This window comes from Pseudonaja textilis, chromosome 7 (assembly GCF_049901715.1).
Source record: "Pseudonaja textilis isolate UNSWEBS1 chromosome 7, rPseTex1.2, whole genome shotgun sequence".
NCBI lineage: Eukaryota > Metazoa > Chordata > Lepidosauria > Squamata > Elapidae > Pseudonaja > Pseudonaja textilis.
In genome coordinates this window covers 39,799,585-39,819,502 of record NC_141996.1, presented here as the reverse complement: position 1 = coordinate 39,819,502, position 19,918 = coordinate 39,799,585, and the positions used below count along the sequence as shown (strand labels likewise).

At 35.6% G+C, this 19,918-nt stretch overlaps 1 protein-coding gene across 5 annotated transcripts in view; it reads left to right on the top strand.

The window, feature by feature from the left end:
• The window catches only part of CADM2 (cell adhesion molecule 2), a 393,141-nt gene that overhangs the window by 179,648 nt on the left and 193,575 nt on the right, over nt 1–19,918 (top strand). For 4 of the 5 annotated variants that reach the window (XR_015744336.1, XM_026700674.2, XM_087937495.1 and 1 more), the window contains one exon: nt 10,138–10,164. The exons of the other annotated variant lie outside the window; for it this stretch is intronic. Coding sequence is in view for 3 of the 4 variants with exons in the window: in XM_026700674.2 (XP_026556459.1) it covers nt 10,138–10,164 (27 nt within the window). In the remaining variant the exon portion in view is untranslated. The remainder of the gene's footprint in view (nt 1–10,137; nt 10,165–19,918) is intronic. 5 annotated transcript variants of the gene reach the window in all.

The window sequence follows — 19,918 nt, the reverse complement described above, 5'->3', positions numbered from 1 at the left end:
AATATTTGAATGGTCAATGGAAGTTGATTTTAGTTGATTTGTGGACAGCTATTTACATTGAATTTGCTATTAAAGTTTGTCACATAGATTTTTAGGTTGGGTTTGGCATATTTATTCACTTATAGAATCTTTCCAAAGGACCTGCGACAGGGAGATATTGTTGTTTGATATGTTAATAGTATTGTTGCAGGATGAAAGCTGTTCCAAGTAAGTTCTTGTTTGCAGGCAAATGGTATTTTTTTCTAGATCTTCCAACACACAGTAGATGCTGCTTTGTCATGCCATTGTTTGTAATCAGTCTGTACAGTCTTCTTATAGTAGCTAACTAGATGGTTCACTGTTTCTTCATATTCCTTGCAGAGACACGTGCTGTCTGTTGGTGTCTTTTCAATTCTGTCTTTGTATGCATTTATGTCTTGAGTGTTGCAGGTAGAGCAGGAAGAGAGCCCTTCAGTCTCTCTTCAATTTTCAATTTTCCTTCTCTTAGCCATTGCTAGGTCTTGTTATTATTTGCTTTGCCTGTCATGTAATACTTGTTTCCCATGCCTCATTTGAGTATTTCTTTAACCTTTCTTATAGGCCAGTTTGGTTTTTCCAGTATTTAGTATGTCCTTCTGGAACATTAGCTACAGTGCAACTCCTTCACTGACATTCATATATACTGTATTTTCCAATGGCCATTTTCTTCTTCAGTCATCTGATGTACTTGTAAGACTCTACACTCACCTATTTTCCTTGGAACTAGAGCCTGTTAACATGGATGTGACTCTGAAAGGCATAATTCATTGGCATTATTTATTTGGCCTTCCAAACCATGACTTTTAATTCTGTTTGAGTCCAGTTCACAGTGGCGTACCTAAAGTCTGAATTGCTCAAGTTTTAATTGCCCTGATGGCCTTTATTCCTCTGAATTTGGACTTCAAGATCTTCTTCATTCTCTTGATATATTCACTTCTGACCTTTTTCTTGATTTCCGCATGCTTGATTTAGTCAGCTTGAAATATGTTGTTGAAGACGAGAAGACCTTCAAGGTCCCTTCCAACCCTGTTATTCTGTTATCCTTTGTTGTTCTTATTTTCCAGTTTATACTTAGTAGTTTGCCTAAGCTCTCAGTCAGACTTTCCTTTTATGCACATAATTAACGTTTTAAAATAATATATTATTTTCTTGGTTGTTTTGATTTGAACTGTTTTATATATAGCTTTGGAGCCTAGTGGTCCTATCTCATCCTTCCAAAGTTCCAATAAAAGAGAACATCATTAGTTCAGAGCTGAACTGTAGAATTCTTGGGACTTTCTAAACTTGGTTATTTACTTGCAGATGTTTCATTAGCCAACTAATGAACTAATGTGAGTGAGTGTGGGGTTTGCTACCTTTTCATATATAGTAGCTTGCCCACCCCACTTGTGGTCAGGTTATGATTTCCTTCTTGGTGGTCCCTTGATTAGATCGTTTCTTTTTTACATAGTTGTTTGTTTGGTGTTATTCTTTGCTTATCAGAATGTTGGCTGTTGGAAGTGATATGTTCAGGTCTTTTTGTTTCATTCTTATGAGTTTTAATTGTCTTTTTTGAATTTTGGTTTAACTACAAGTGTCTACTATGAAAATTAAAGAATTTCTCCACAAATAATTATGTGAACTATGAAGATGCATACATACAGTAAATGCATGAGTTTGGTCATCTGAAATCTTTCTAAAGAGATTTGACTATTTATAAGATCTTGGAATGTTTCAGACTTTTTCTTTTTTGGTTTTTGTTTTGTACCAAGTCCATTTTCAACAGAAATATATAGATTTTCAAAAGCTTGTGATGGCCAATCAATACTTTGTAAAGACATCTTTGCTGCAGTTAAAATATGTTTTCTTTAAAGTACATTATATTATAAGTTATTTGTTATATTTAATCTAAAATATGTTTAGATTTGTTCAATGATCTGTCTCAGGGCTTCACTCATTTTTGATACATTGTGACTGCTATTAAACACTTCTGTTGATGTTTTGAAAAAAAAAATTCTGAATTACCTTTCACTGTCTTCTTTAATATTTCCACATCTGAATTATCATAGGTAAGTCCCAGTGTTCTTTTAGATAATTAAAGTCTCTTTATCTATATCCAAGTTGTGTCTTTCATTTCCCAGAACACAATGATGTGATTTCATTTACGTTGCTCCAGGGGTCTAAAGTTGATAATCACTTTTCTACATCTGCCTTAATCAATGTCTCCTGCTATATATGTTACACATCGCTTATCCAGTGATTTATTTCATTAATATTCACATTCTCAACCATGTGTAATATTTCTATTCCACAGGTTATCCCCCATTGCATTCTTATACAGTACACACATTTGCTTTCAATTTGTTTTAATTTCTCTGGCACAAAAACAAATTTCACCTCCATTATTTGTTTGCATTCAGTATTTGCATAACAGTGTATTATAACAAAAAGAAAGTTATCCTGTAATAATAAATTATCCTTGTTAGTTTAACATGAGGTACAAAAGTTCACAAATTAATTAAAGTAGAACAATATAGGTTTCATTCTGATGATGCATCTTTTTTTCTTTGCACCTCTCCAAGCTGCCTAACTTTATCAAACTTTTATTGTAGACTATCCACATTTATTTGTAGACTACTGTTAGAGAGAAAGAAGAGATTAGTACCTCTGGTCCTCCAGAAGTTTTTGAACTACTGAATTTATCCATGCTGATTTAAGTTCTTGGAAAGTTTAGTTGAGCACCTTCTCACCTTCTTCTGGAGAACCACATATTCTTACACTCTGTTAAGAGATTACAGTGTTGATTTATTTTGCTACACTGATAATCCATTGTCTTTAAAGTGTGCTTGATTTGTATTTGATTTGCAAAATAAAAGATAATGCTGTCATTATCTACATGCTATTATTGTTTAATCTATACTTTGTCATCTTTTACTGTACTAACCATTAATTAGATAGTAGTAGAAACATGTTTCATAGCAACCATTTTATAGCAGAAACAGATGTATGAAAATGACAATAAGAAATTATATAATATGTGAGATGAGGTTTTTAAACTATTTAAAATCCATTTTTAAAATACTACTTTGGATTATATACAACTTAATATTTTATGCATTCTTTGGCTATTACCATTATTATTACTTCTACATTTATTTTGGCATTGTTATAAAGAGCAACTTTTATTCTAAAGTATTATGGGTTGAGATAGGGTAGTCAAGTGTAGTTATATGCAAGTGTAAATGAACAAAAGCTGACACAGATTATATATTGTACAAACTTAAACACAATGTCTTTCTTTATATTGAATACATCCTTACTATTGAGGTGCCAGTTTTCAGAGATTCAAAGGAACAAAACAATGAATATTTCAGGTGCAAAATTTTGGATACCATTTCAGACAGCACTTCATTTGGCAGAAATAATAGTTTCCAAATGTTTCATATAGCCAACTAAGAGTTTCTCTATTCTTAATTTAATTTTCTAATTTTTTAATTTCCTACTCTTCCTTGCAAAAATCTTTTAACTCAGAAATATACTTAGCCCATTGCTTGCACTGCATATTTGTAATGTCCCCACGAATATTCAATAAAGTTCAGATCTAGGGACTATGAAGCCAATTCCCAAACCACGTCATTTCTTTCTTATAAGTACTTTGTGTAATTAATACATTATTCATTGTATCTGTACAATATTTTCTGACCTATTGGATCCAGTTGAATTTTTCAAAGAAATTTAGAGTGATTTGGGGTGAGAAATTTCAATGATCCCAGGAAATTCTGTACATGATTTTGTAATGGCTTGCACTCTCCCATTCAAAGGTGGTTCACAATTTGGGAGTTTTACTGTTTGAGAACAGGTGACCGCTTTGGCTAGGAGAGTTTTTGTGCAGTTACAAAATGCAATTTTTTTATTGGACTGGTAGCCCCTACTCCAATTACCCAAAGGGTAATCATATTCCATTTTAACTCTTTTAGAAGTTCTACATAATGTTGTCCTTGAAAAACATTTACGAGCGACAATTAATATAGAATACAAGAGCCCATGCAGTCATAGGGGAGTCCTGATTTATTTGGGTGATCCCACTGGTTCAAAAGCTGCATTCAATACAACTTGGCTTCTCGGTGTAACTCAAGTTGTTGGTTCTCACAACAACTCCAGACATTTAAATGTGAATATAGCTTCTCCTATATACATCAGCTATCCAAACTACATAAAATTGGGGAGTTCGTGTGAGGCCGTATTAATAATATTATTAGCCACCAAAAGATTTCAGTAATGAGCAGCATGAAGCAAAGTAAATAAAAATAAATGAATAAATGATTGTATCCTTAATGCATGTGTTTGATACCAGGTTACAAAACTCTGTAGAAGGATAAATAGAGGTTAATAATATTGGACCACATATTAAATTAAACACCTGGTTTATTTGTTAATTAAATTGTAATTAAATACTTAGTTTATTTGTTAATTAAATTTTAACTAGGCTATTTCATTTGAGTCATAGAAAGTTTTAATATAAGTACTGAGAACACTGACATAGAGTTTTATGAAATTTTAACTTGGTTTTGTTTTCATTCATTTTTTTTTCATTTGAGTAATTTAAAAAAGAATACATAGTTCTTTTTAGTTTAATCGTGCCTGGAATAAATTACACTTCATTTTCTGAATAACTTTAAATGTGAATATAATGGTTTGAGAAAAGGCAAATGCCACATATAGCAAATTTGACAATATGCTTGCTGAAGAGAAGGCTCATGGGATATTTAGAATATACATATGAAATTTCATGAATTATTTAGTATATTATTAGAAATCTACTTGAAAATATCGATAATATTTTAAGGAGGTAAGTGTGATTTTTGCATGTTTGTAATATGACATGCTGTTTAATCAGGACCTGCTTATGAAACTTGTTCCAGGTATTGAGGTTTTTGTTAGAGAGATGTCATATTACACATATTTTTATAAGGAAAGCCTAATCCATTCATTGTTCTCATTTCCTTTAAGTTCTGTTAACCACATAAATAATTTCATGCCATATTTATATATATGTTGAATACAACATGTATTCTATGATTATATTAGTATAATTTAAAGTCCTACCTCAAGATAATAGTTATGCACTTGGTTAAATATCACTGAACATATGTTCATAGCAGCAAATGGTTGCAAACAGGCATACACAGAGACAGATACACACAAATTCACCAGATCGATCTGTTTCAATGGTACTTTAGAATGATGTCTCTGAAACAAAACTGAACTAAGTTAAATAATGCCTATTAATATTTTCATTGTATATTCTTTTGTAATGGATTTGTTGTTTTGGCATGGTTTAGTTTCCTTCAAGTAGTTTTCATGATTAGAAGACTGGGGAAATGCCACATCCTGTCAGAGTTGCCAAGAAACAAGTTAGAGCTGTCAACATGAATCCATTCATCTGCATTTTAAGCAAGTCTTCAGAGTTTCCCTGTACCCTTAAATGAATGAATAGCTGCTGTTGTGCTATGTTGAGAGTTGATTCAGTTCTCTATTGTGAACGTTATACAAAAGCAGAAAAATAAAATTTATACAGCAAGTTTCAGACATTGTAAAGAGTTCAAATTACCTAGTGACTACTTCTATTGTATTTAGGAATATAAATAACTTTTTTAAAAAATAGTTGTACCATACTTTATGAATTTCATGTTTCTTAAATACTTCTCATAAATGAAATATTTTTCTTTTGAACTTTATGTTACACTGAGATCGTACACATTGAGGACTCCCAGAATTTACTGCACAGTCAGTGTATTATACCTCCATTCTTTCAAAAAAATGTACAACTTATTTAAGAAAAAAGCACCATTATTTAGAAACAAATGGAAATGTTTAGTCTTTTGAATAAGAATTTAAAAATACACAAATTTGTAATGGTACCATGGTAGAGTAATTGGACAAAAAAAATTCCAGTTTTAATTAGCTGGTAAATGGAATAAAGAATATCTGGGAAACGTTTTCTCAAAGGAAAACAGCCGCACTTTAAAAACAGTACAAAAACAACTTGACATGAGTAATGTAGTAAGTATGTGTTAAACACTGGTCACTGTGAAAATATGGAAATATGAGACCATACAAAACATTTTGTGATCAATTTAAAGTTATACAATAATGAAATTGGTTTTTGTATCTCCGTGGTGAATGGCTAAGAAAGGTTTGTACCTATTGTAAAGGAGGTTTAACAGCTTGTGATTACACAGGTGGAATTATGTTATTTTGCTGAGTTAGATAATACAAATAAATTTATCCTCTTCTTCTTATTTATTAATTTATAAATTTCTTCTGTAGTAATGCAATTATATTTGGTTCTCCTATATTTTCTGATAGAAAGCAGGTAAAATAATTAATGCACAGATTGGTTCTTGAAAAATAATACGGTAGCATTTTACCAGTGCAAAATCAGTAAAACATTTAATGCTCAAGCCATTACGTTCTGGGAACAGCAAATGTTGAATAGTCAATTCCTGAACCAGAAGTAAATATGTTTTGCACAGACCACAGAAGGAAAGGGGATTGTTTTGTTCTGAATACATAGCTGTGGTACACAACAGAATACATTACATGTGGTAATTCCAAAATGGTTTTATTTGTCTGTAGCTTTAAAAGTTGATTTTTTAAATAAATGTTAAAAAATCTATAGATACTTGTGTGATTTGTTGTGTATAAAGTGTGCACAAGAGTGCACATGTACACAAAATTCAGCAAGCCACAATATTTACTCAGTTCACAATATTCTTATTTCCTCCAGAAATCTGTGCAAATTGCTTTTTTGTGTTGTTTAGCTATTTTGGATTTTGAATTATTGGTTCAACCTTGTACTCTGTGCATTGCATAAATGTGTGCTTTTCTTTGTAGAACGCATTTAAGAATAATAATAAAAAAACTTCTGGCTTGACTGTCTGCTTAATATTAGGCAAGATTTTTATCATGTTTTTCTTTATTGTTGATCCATAATACAGTTTGCTTCAAAGACAGGTTTGAGCTTGTTGGATTGACCCCTTTGTTGCAGTTCTTCTATCGGTTTAGCATGTCAAGTATTATAAAAGAGGTTTTTTTTCAGCATTCAACACATTATTACTTTTTTGTTCTTGAGTACTTACAGTACCACACAAGTGATCATAACTAGGCAAGAAAGTATGTTTTGTGTTTCCCAGGGAATTCATGAAATGTTTTCTGAGAGGATGCCCACTTATACTGGTTGCATCTTTTATGAAAGATGAAAAATACAAAGGGCCAAGCCATCTCTTCTCACACAGCTTACAGTTATGAAACCTACAGTATGGCCCAAGGGCAAATTGTAGCTCTAATTTGAAGGAAATGAGTTTTCTGTCAGTAAAGAATTAGAATATATAATTGGTCCTCAAGGTTTGGCAACACAGTAAGTTTTTAAATCTTACCATTTCCCAAGATACCTAAAATTATTTTCAATTTCCAATTTTGCTTTCAATTAAGCTACAAATGCACAAATCATTAGATGCTTTGTTTCTGCTGAATCATAGTTGATCCAAAACTTTGCCAGAATTTCAGAGTTGGTTTTCTACTTTGTGTACACTTCTAATGTCTGGACATTATAAAAGTGATCTACTGCTCATATGACTAGTTTCAATTAGTTGAGTTTTGATTTTGAATTGTTTGAAAAATGATTTTCTAAGCTTATTATTGATTTCATCTTTTAAAAGTGATTTGGCAAAGATAAGTAGACAAAATTTCCCATGAAGATTTCTAACTTTTTCAGTGAATTTTCTTTTATCTTAGCCATAAGCATTCAAAACATGACATATAAATTTAGCTACTATGCAGAGTGTTAAAGACAAGAAGCATAAAACAATCTACAATATGCTAAATGTAAATTGCACAAATTAATATATTTTATATTGTAATATATTATAATATCTATAAGAATAATGAATTATCATTTTAGGCTACAGCATGTAATTGTCAAATTGATAACAAGCACACTGGTTAACAAAGGAAGATATTTGGAATGTGTATGTTGTTCTGTACAGAGTCAGATATTTTTTGTCTAGTCTGCATCTGAACAAAAACATACAAGTTTTGAAGTCTATGCATGAAAAGAAGGCTGTTTTCATCCATATACTCCTCTTAGCAGTATATTTCAGAATGGCATGGCCTACAAGGATATTGTTTCTATGGATACATGATGAAGAAATGTCACATTTTGAATGCTGACCCTCCCATATAACAAGGTTTTAGATGAAATATTTGGCAAGAAACCCCATGAAAAATCTGCTGCTAAAATAATCAATAATAATAATTTGCAGCTTCCTGCTGTAGTGCCAGCAGAGCTGCAAAAGACTGTGCTACTTGGAATAACATATATTTTAAGAAGATATTTTGTTGATACCTAGGATGCAGACAGAAACCTATATCAACCATCAGACCCAGTCAGTGATATTTGTGATAACATTTAACTGTTCAGTTGACTGAGTTTCATGTTTAATAAATAAAAGTTGATAATCATAATAAAAGGAAGGAAATTGGGAAATGGATACATTATATGCAGAACAATAGAGAAGGGTATTCTGATACTTAGACTTTCAAAAAACCTTTGAAAACCTTCCTAAACAAAGTTACCTTCCATGGAATAAAAAAATGGTGCTGTCATAAAATGGTATCAGGTTGAAAGAACAGGACAGAGCAATAAATAAACAGTTTTCTGTTTAAGTGAGATATGCAGAATGCCTTCTGGGTGTTGGAATAAATGCTTCTGTTTTAAAATCTACTTACTGTACCTATGAGTGAATAAATTACTTGGAGTCACCATGTTTAACATTGATAAAAATGATACAATGTTTACTGTTCAGTTATAAAAAAAAACAAAAATAAAGAGTTTGTGAAACACTCTAAAAAGATCTGTCCAAACTGGGTGAAAAGACTTCAAAAAGATATAGTTTATTGTACAGATGTGTAAAGTGATTCATGCTGGCACAAATAATATAAACTACATATAGACCTAAATGATACTTGGCATTGACTGATCATGACAAAATCTTGGAAAATTTGTGCACAGCTAAAAAAGCAGAGTTCCACATTGTATTAAAAGTGGTATTAGTGATCCAAGAACAGTTCAGTTTGAATAATAATCTAATTCATTTTTCTCCCCTTTTTTCCCATTTGGCTTTGTGCCCAAGGCAAGATTAGAACTCACAGTCCCCTCCTGTTTTAGTATTATTATACTTTGCCCCAAAATTCATAAAGGCTTTTCCTCCATATTCTAACTATTCATAGAAATTTTTTCTAGCACTTTCATTTTTTAAAAAACTGGTAAAGTGAATTAGATAGATATGGTGGATATTTTTTTTCCTTTTATTAATTTAGTTTCCATATTATATTTTGCCTTTTTTTCTTTTTTTTAGAAATTCAGAATAATGTAATGGGAACCTCTTTTCCTCTCAACCTAGTAAGGTCCACAATTGTATTTTGTGAGCTGATTTCAGGATTTTTTTTAATCATCCAATTAACATGCAGCAATAAATAATCGCTTCAGCATTATTATCATCATCTTCATGACACTTTTTCTTACCTACCAATAAATAAATATATATATATATATAAACCTAATATTTAAGAGGTGTTACAAATATATATAGAAGGAATAATATAAATATCCAAATGTTCTGCTATATAAGATCAAAACCTTATTATAAAATATTTTATAATTTTAATGCTTTCAATGCGTAATCCACCTGATTATGTATTAATCCAAATGATATGGATGGCAAATAAATACATATATATCTATAGATACAGATAAACTGAAATCTTGATTTTTAAAAAAGGTAAATAATTTAAATTACAAACTGTATGGCAGTTTGTTGCATACCTAATTGCAATAACTGCTGCCAGTTACCTATTTCAAGTAACATTGGCATCAGTGTAGAATACATAATATAGACATCATTTATTTTGGTAAATTATAAGGTGGAAAAAATATGCATTGTGACATAAGACAGATACTTGAATCTAGCTTTTACTAATTCTATACCATTAGTGAAACTTTCTCTATACTTTCATTGGAACTTCTGACTAACCTCTGTCTGTTCTCTTCTCCTCTTGCAATCTTTTCCTTGGTCCCAGTGGCTACTACAAAAAGCAAAGCTAAAGGTGAGTTTTCATTTTTATGCCTGATTTGCCCTGCATGTGCTTTGCAACACCTATTCTATTATGATTACAATTAATCATGCAAATTTGCTAAATTTGCATATACCAATAGATTTGCATGTTTTCATTGGAAATTTGAAGGCATTTCATTTTCGATTGAACCATATTTTGCATTTCCATTTGGTCTTTTGAGAATAATTAAAAGTTCTGAATTTCTAAGCAATAATTGCATCTCAAAATATGCAACTTGTTTTATTTCTAGGAAATTGCTACCAAGTTAGAAGAATTTGATTGCAAGAAAAGCATGACGTCTGTCTTATTTGTATAACCTTAATGTTTATGCATTATTAAAGTTTATACACCAAATAAATACAGCTGCCAGGTTTGTTAACTATCATTCCTAATTAAATAAATAAATATTTCCATTGACATAAAAATGACAGTGCATACTAATGGAAAAAATGAAACAACAGAAAATACGAACTAAATACCAAGCTATTAAATAAACATCCATTAAACCATTAAACCAGAGGTGTCAAACTCAAAGCCCGAAGGCTGGATCTGGCCCGTGAGGTTTTTAGATCTGGCCCATGTGGCCACCCTGGAAACAGCGAAGGACTGGCCCATGGCCCTTCTGCCATTGAAAATGGAGCTTAAGAAAGCCATATGCGGCCCTCCGGAGCTCCATTTTTGCTGCCAGAGGGTTACAGGAGGTAGTGACAGCCGAAAACAGAACTCAGGAGCCCGTTTTTGTTGGCAGAACTCAAGTGATGTCAAACTGGCCACACCCACCCTGGCCCCCAGAAGTCAGACACAACCTTGATGCAATCCTCAATGACATCAAGTTTGACACCCCTGAATTAAATAAATAGCATTTGTCTTACAATCTAGTTTAAAAATTTAGCTTAATATTGCAAATTTAATTCTGCAACTTCTTTGCAAACCATTGGGTTGCATTCTCACTGAAACTGTGGCCAAATTTTCTGTGTTAACAATGACTACTGTTAATGGAAGAAAATCCCACTATATTTGATGGAGTATTGCTTCTTTTTCTCTCTTATTACAATCTGAGTGTAGTAACGAAGTTGACTTCACCGTAGAGCTACCAATGATTTCTTTTTACTTTCTAATATTATTAGATATTTTTTGTTTTCCTTATCACACTTTGAACATAAATGAAACAAATATTTACAATCTTATTAATTTTGCTTAGTGAAATATAAAAAGCACTTCCATAAAGGTTCAAAGTTTCCCTTTCCAGTTGTGACTGATTCAAGGAGGAGGTAATCATTTTCAGCCAGAGGAGCCAGCCTTGTCTGAGATATACAGAAAACATTTCTGCCAAAGTGATACTTATTTATCCATTGACATTTGCATGCTTTTGAACTGCTAGGTTGGCAGTAGGAGGAGAGTAAAAGAGCTCACCCCATTTCACAGCACTTGGATCTCAAACCTAGGCTGACAGATTTAACGAATAACAGTTAATTAGAGTTGGAAAGGACCTTATAGGTCATCTAGTCCAACCCCCCAGCCCAAGCAGAAGACACTAAACCATTTTTTGACAAATGGCAGTCCAATCTCTTATTGAAAGTCTCAAGTGATGGCGCTCCCACAACTTCCAAGGGCAAGCTGTTCCATTGGTTGATTGTTCTCACAATCAGAAAGCTTCTCCTTATTTCCAGGTTAAATCTCTCCTTGTTCAGTTTCCATCCATTATTTCTTCTCTGGCCTACAGGTGCTTTGGAAAATTGCTTGATCCCCCCTCTTCTCTGTAGAAATCCCTCAAATATTGGAAGACTGCTATCATGTCTCCCCTGGTCCTTCTCTTCACTAGACTAACCATGCCCAGTTCCTGTAACCATTCTTCATATGTTTTAGTCTCCAATTCCCTAATCATCCTGGTTGCTCTTCTGTGTACTTTTTCTAGAGTCTCAACATCTTTTTTATAGTGTGGTGACCAAAGCAGGATGCAGAAGTCTAGGTATGGTCTTACTAAGGCTTTATAGAATGGTATTAGTACCTCACTTGATCTTGATTGTATCCCTCTCTTAATGCAACTTAGGATTGCATTCACTTTTTTGGCGGTGGCTGCACACTGCTGGCTCATATTTAGCTGGTTGTCCACTAAGACTCCAAGATCCCTCTCACAGTTACTGCTATTGAGCTTGGTTTCATCCAGTCTATATGTGTACTTTTGGTTTTTCTTGCCTAAGTGTAGGACTTTACTTTTTCTACATTGAATTTCATTTTGTTAGATATGGCTCAGTTCTAGACTGTCAAGATCTATCTAGATCTTGAGCCTATCTTCTTGGACGTTAGCTATTCCTTCCAGCTTAATATCATCTGCAAATTTGGTAAGTCCCCCTTCTATTCCTTCATCTAAGCCATTAATGAAGATATTGAAGATATTGAAGAGTACTGGGCCTAAGACAGAACCTTGTGGCACCCCACTGCTTACTTCCCTCCATGTAGCCTTAGACCCATTAAGGACTACTTGTTGAGTACAGTTTGTCAACCAGTTGTGAGTCCATCTGGTGGTGGTGCCATCTATTCCACATTTTTCTAGTTTACCAAGAAGTAGGTTGTGGTCTATTTTGTCAAATGCCTTGCTGAAATCTAAATATATTATGTCCACCTTATTTTGCTAGTCTACTAATTTAGTCACTATGTTGAAGAATGAAATAAGATTGGTTTGGCATGGTCTGTTTTTAATAAATCCATGCTGATTGCTAGTTATTATTTTACTTGTTTCTAGATGTTGGCAGATCTTTTTTTAAATTATCTTTTCCAGTATCTTCCTGGGTATTGATGTTAGGCTGATTGGTCTATAGTTTCCTGGAATTTTTTTCTTCCTTTTTTGAAGATGGAAACCACATCAGCTCTTTTCCAGTCCTCTGGTAGTTCCCTGGTGCTCCAGGATTTTTGAAAGACATGGTGCAGTGGTTCTCCTGCCAGCTCCTTTAAAACTCTGGAATCATCAGGCCCCGGTGATTAGTGTTCATCAAGATCAGACAGGTGTTGTCTTATTTTTTTTTTTTTGCTTATTTTAACTTTCATTTCTGGTCTGTCTTTTACAGTTACATTTTTGATGGGTTGAGCTATAGTTTCTTTTTGCATGAAGACCGATGCAAAGAATGAGTTAAGCAGTTCTGCTTTCTCTCTGTTGCCTGTTACTTCCTTGCCATCTTCTCTCTTTAGTGGACCGACTGTTTCCTTGATTTTTTTCTTGTTATTTATATGTTGGAAGAATTTTTTTTTATTATCTTTCACTTTTGTTGCAAGTCTTTGTTCGTTCTGAGCCTTTGCTATCCTGACTTTGTCTTTGTAGATTCTGGCTATCTACTGATATTCTTCCTTAGTTGTATGTTCCTCTTTCCATTTTTTGTACTTGTCCTTTTTTTCTTTCAATTTGCCAGAGAGCTCTTTGTGCAGTCATGCTGGTTTCTTCTTGGATTTCTTGTTTTTCTTTCTCAGAGGTATTGTGTTGGTCTGGGCTTCTATTATTGTACTTTTCAGAGTTTCCCAAGATTGTTCAGTTGTTTTCCCCTTTAGGATTTAGATTTCCAACTGACAAGTTCAGCATCTTAACCACAATAATAATATGGTAACAATGACTGTGGCTATTTTCTTATACCTCCTTGCACAGTGATACTGAACCATCTTCATCAACAACAACAGCCATAATAGCAACACATAAATTTTATTTGTGCAACATAGGTCAATAAATCTGCTTTTGCCAGAGACTCTCTAATTAGAGCATTGAAGCTAAACTAAATTTGCAACTTTGTTTCATCTCAGGATAGTGTTCCAAGAGCACAGACTTCTGTTTGATTTAGATAGTTTCAACTCCCTTGGCTCCCACTGCCTTGTTCCCTTCCTGATCATGTCTTGTGGAAAATAAGAATGATAAAATTTGAGCTTCCAATTCCGGTTAGCCTTAACTAACCACAAACAGTCAAGCAGAAAGATTTTATAAGAATGTTGACATTCTTATAAATGTTGGGAGAGTTACATGATATAAAAACCTTAACTTAATAGGGAGACAGATGGAAAGTTAAACAACTATGGAATATTAAGAGTTTCTTGGCCATGTATTAGAGAACCAAGGTTAAAAAAACTAATCCAAAAGAGAATTTGTTGATTATAGATATTGTCACATTGTAAAGGTTTAAACAAAAATGAGAATATGCTGTAAGAGAAAGGAAAACGCTTCAGCCACTCTAAAATCTTTTCTGTCTGGTGCCTTTGCTACTCACAATTTGCTTCATGTAAGTCCCATCTCTGAGTGGATCAACAATGAATTATGAGATTTATTTCAAGCTTGGCTGATTCATGAAGATTTTAAGAAACTTTTTCCACCTTTTCTTCTTCCTTTACTATTCCCCCTACTCTGTCCTTTCTTAAATATACATGACAAATCAGAAGTAATTGCTCAATTTCCAGCAGAGACACAGTAACAGCTTAATTCATTTACACATTTTGAATTTTAGTTTAAAAAAAAAGAAACCAAAAGATTAATTTTGGGTTGGTTCTTTAATTTCTGACCCATCCTACTTAGAAACAAAAACAAACAAACAAAATGGAAATTTAATGTGAATGTAACACATTACATTCTGGATCTGACCCAGAAAGGAAGCAATGAGAAAGTGGTAAATAAAAGACATAAATTCAGATTAGCCACAGGGGATAATTTAGTAGAGATAGCCCTGTGATATCTGGTTAGATTTGTAATCCATTTATATATAAAGACTGTTAATATGGGAAGCCAAAAGGCAATTCCAAAGAATTAGATTATTTTTTTAAAAAAAATTCTTTTTACCTTTCCTGTACAGTCATCTCTGTTTTTTAACAAATATGTTTGTTGCTGAAACCTGAAAGTATTGGTATGTGTGTATGTGTTTAAAAATATAATATTAAATTATGTAATATTTGGGAGAATATGAACAATTTGTACAAAGAAATTAAAGGAATATTGTAAATTATTTCAGGGAGAACTCTCACATAAAATGCATGCCTGCATTTTCTAACTCTCAGTTTATTTTGTAGTTTGGAATCTTTATCTTCTCTTAATTAGGGATTTAAAAGTGCTCCATTTCACAATTTTATTTCATATCAGTATTTTTAAATGTCTAATACAATTAAAACAAAAATAGAACAATATTGTTGTGCCCAATCTAAGGCAATTCAAAAACTAGTGGAAAAAACACTTAAAATGATAATATAATTATATTCTAATTTCTATATCTACTTCCTTAAAAATCTTATAATATTGTTCCAGGTTTTCTTTTTTAAAAAAAAAACTCAGTTCCATATAAATTGAACTTGACTTGATTATGAAGTTTTTTCAAGTCACATTGCTTGAATTTACACTGTATTTTCATATCAACCTTAGATTGAAGAAAGATATGTGAAAGGCGACTTGATAAAGATACAAAATGGTGTTTAATAAATATAATCAATGCCTAATAGGTATAGTGATTAATATGCAGTATTGGAGGAAAATCCTGCCCACCGCCTGGTGTTCAATCCTGAGGGTGCTCAAGGTGGACTCAGCCTTTCCTCTTTCCACGGTTGCTAAAAGTAGGACCCAGATTGTTGGGGGTAATATGCTAACTCTGTAAACCACTTAGATAATGCACTATATGATAGTATATAAGTCTAAATACTATTACTATTGCTAATGAGTCCTCTAAATTCAGTCCAGTGGTCTGCAACCAATGGGTCAGGGACCACTGGTGGTCCGTGAGAAAATTTTGGTGGTCCGCAGAGAAATGTCACCCAAAGTACCCCCAAAGCAATTAGTCCAGGCTGCATGGGAACACAAGACTCCGGCACCCACATGGCCCGTGGGAACACAAGGCTTGCTTTGCTTGCATTGCGAACAACACAAGGTAGTGAGGGAAGGGTGGAAAGGGTGGAGGGAGGGACTTGCCTCATTCACCTCATGCTCCTTGCCTGGCCACCGGGCTGCTTCTTTCCGCTTCTTTCTTCTGCTTTTGGCTGCACACAAGGAAAGCAGCAAAAGTCTTTCTTTCCCAAACTCTACCAGAAATGAGTCTTTGGGACCCTGCAAGACATCCTGCACCAGCAAAGACTCATTTCTGGTGGAGTTTGAGGGAGAGAAAGAAAGACTTCTGCTGCTTCTGCTGCTTTCCTTGCATGAAGCCAAAAGTCTCTCTCTCTCTCTCTCTCTCCCCCTGAGAACGGAGCTGAAGATGGTATCCTGCGATCCCAAATAAAGAATAATTGACTGGTAGGGAAATGGGGTGGGGAATTTTCCTGAAGACTTTTGGGGGGATTTTCCCAGAGTCTCTGGTCCACAGGCTTTAAAATTATGAATTTGGTGGTCCCTGAGGTCCAAAAGGTTGGCGACCCTTGATTCAACTCACACTAGTAGTGGTATAGGTAAAAAAAAATAGCAAATCTCTAACACAACAACTTCTTATAAATATAACTGAAAGATTTATGACTGAATCGTATCACATAAAACACATTATTACATAATAAATTTAATTACCTCTTCCTATAAATTATTAGCATTGGCTACACTTGACATGTTCAGTCTTGTGTGGGTTAGATGTTTAAGATATGTAATATAATTAATAGTCTTTGTAAGTCAGATGAAATATTTCAGAAAACTACATCTTTTCAAATATTATTGTGTTTCACAATGAGCAATTATTCTGGTACTTCATTTGTTCTAGCAGAAACATGCTTAAAAAGGATACATGAAGCCATTTCTCCCACGAGCTGCTCAGAGCATCCAGTCATGGGAGGTGCTTCAGTCTCTGCTTATCTAGGCTGGGTTTAATTTGCAGAATGCTCCTCCTCCTCCACGGGACTCCTCCCCAGCATTCCCCAGTTTTGGGTCAGCCTTGTGAGAGATAGGCAGTGCTTCTCATTAATCCTTGGCCGAAACAGGAGAATTCTCTTTTAAGGTTTGACAGATAGTCAATTGTTCTTTTCTTACCGACGCTGCACTTGCGATCTGGCCGTTGTGGATCGCATTACCAGGAAGCGCTCCTAAGCGCAGGCAGGCTTCGCGCACATTTCACCCCCCCAACCACTAGCCCTACCCTTGCCATTATGATCGCCAAGCCGCTTTATTATTTAAACAGCGAGGCTTTTTTTCTCTCATTCCTTTCTGAGTCGTATCGCTGTTTCTCCTTTCCCCCAAGAACGCTGTTTAGGGGTGGAGGTGTAATTGCCTCGTTATTTCACCCCTCCCCACCAGTTTAGCCCTAAGGGAAGACTGTTGGGACTTATCTCTTTTTCTTGGCGGGAGATTGCTGTTGGTGCGTGCGCCACAAATAACGTCCGGTGACCATTTTTTTTGTTTTTTTACTGTCAAGGGACCATGCGGCTGCGTTGAGTGCTAATTCAATAGACTGTGTGAGGTAATCCTTATTCCATATTGAAGGAATTTCCCCACAAAATACCCCGAGGAATCATTACAACCTCATTTTCAACATATTCGAGGTTTTTGTTAGTTGTGTTGTTGGCTCAACCCTCACAGTTCTCTCTATCCAGCAGCACAACAGCGAGCACCTAGGCCAGCATCCGCCTGTGCAGAGAAACTGTTGAAGGCCTGTGAGTGATTATTTGGCCTGCTAGGCGTTCTCAATTTGGCTGATTGGGACATCCAAATTTGATATATATTTGCACATACGCTCTGATAATATTAATCACACCAATATAATAATACTGACAACTTCATAACAATAATAAATGAATTGTTGAGATATGACTCAGTTTTGAAGCAGATATCCATATTTTTAAAAAAAATATACGGGGGATTTGATTTCAGGGCATCCTGTCCATTCTTGACCAGGTCCCTGGGCCCGCCAACCGCCTACACAATACAGCATTAAATAACGAGCGTACTGGTCCTTCCATAATCACAATGGCAGGGTGTAGTGGTTCACACTCCTCAACTTTGAAATCCGAAAAGTCAAAATCTCAACACAATCCTAAGCAAAAAGAAAGGGACTTCTAAGGCATCAGAAAAGGATGCCAATAAGCGCCACAAGGCTCTGGAAAAACAAATAGATAAGTGCACACAGGAGGCACACAGGACCTCTCAAGCCTTTTCATCACACAGTCCAAAGCCGTCCTCTTCTTTCCTCCCTCCTCCCCCCTAGATCTCTCCCTCTCATCCAAGTGCAGCATGGCTCCCCTGAGTCAACAGGTCCAGTCAGCTCAATCACCAACCATGCAAAGAATACCCGAAGCGACATTCACACCAACGGCTGCTGGTCTTCGACAGGAACAATCTCTTCCAGAGGATGTGCCAGAGCAAATGAAGACCTGGATGGAGATGGCTATCCGTCAGGGAATTGCAGCAGGCCTGCAACATGCGGTTCTGACCAGGGATCATCCCGCACCTGCTGAGTATGATTCTCAATCAGTTCGGTCATTGGCCAGGTCAGAGCTACACTATACCCAGGTACAGTGTCAAGGGGGTATGCTCCTACAGGAGCCGCAGGAGGAGGAGCAGGAGGAGGAGGCAGAAGAGGTGGAACACATTGAACACATGGACCAGAATGAATCAGAATCAATGCATGATACTGACCCGGCCATGTCGGAAACAGACCCCTTAGAAAGTGGGATGTCTGTGGATGAGGGCCTCACTCCCGACCAACCTGTATTTACAGGCTTGTTCCGGCCACAACTTTTCAAATCTCTATTGTTCCAGGCCAAAAATACTGCACAACTGGACAAGCCAGCCCCTTCTACCACTCCAACTCCATCAGATGAGGGACTAGAGGATCTCATTTTCACCCAACCTGTTGTTGAGGCAGACGTGATTCCAGTCCCCCACATGTTTGCAGACCTGGTACAGAAACATTGGGCTTCTGCAGCAGTGTACCCGGCCCCCACTGGTTACGACAGGAAATTCTTTAATTTGGCCCCAGATTTCTTAAAATTGTTGAATACTCCTGAGGTAGATGAACCCATTGTGGGATTAGCGTCCTCATCCTCCATTCCCAGTGAGGCACTGGAGGCATTAAAGCCGGAGGACAAATGGGCCGAGCTAGCCCTATGCAGGGCCCATCAGTCTGATGCATGGGCCATCAGAGCAGCCACGGCTGCTTCCTTCTTTACCCATTCTTCCCTCAGATGGCTCTGGCTATTACGGGAGCATGTCCCCAATTCCAATACTAGAACACACCAAGACACTGCAAAGCTGATAGCAGCCGCCGAATTCTCAGCTGATACAACCTTTCATGCAGTTAAGTTTTCAGCCAGAGCCATCACTTCACATGTCACAGCGCGACGCTTGCTATGGTTAAAGAACTGGCAAGCGGACATTAAACATAAATGCAAGCTCGCTTCATCTCCTCTAGCAGGAGACAGACTGTTTAGCCCTTCCCTCGGTCCGCTACTCATTGAGACTCAAAATAAAATAAAAAATTTACCCTCCCTTTTTTGGAGGTCAGACCCTAGAAACCGTCGGTCCTTTTGGAGGGGAACCTTTCGGCCCTTTTGTCAGGGACCGTTCTCAACCAGATACCAGAGATCTCCACCTTTCCAACCAGAGCAACATCCAGAGAGGTCAGACTTTGGGGATAGGTATAGAAGGGGTGACCAACCCAAGAAATCCTTCCGAGGAGCAGGAAATAGATTTTTCCGGCGTCCAAGATAACCCCATGGACCCGGCTCCCATTGGCAGACGCCTTAAATTATTCACGGACCAATGGGGCTCCTCAATGTCTGATTCCTGGGTCAGAGACATGGTCAGATTCGGCCTCGCGCT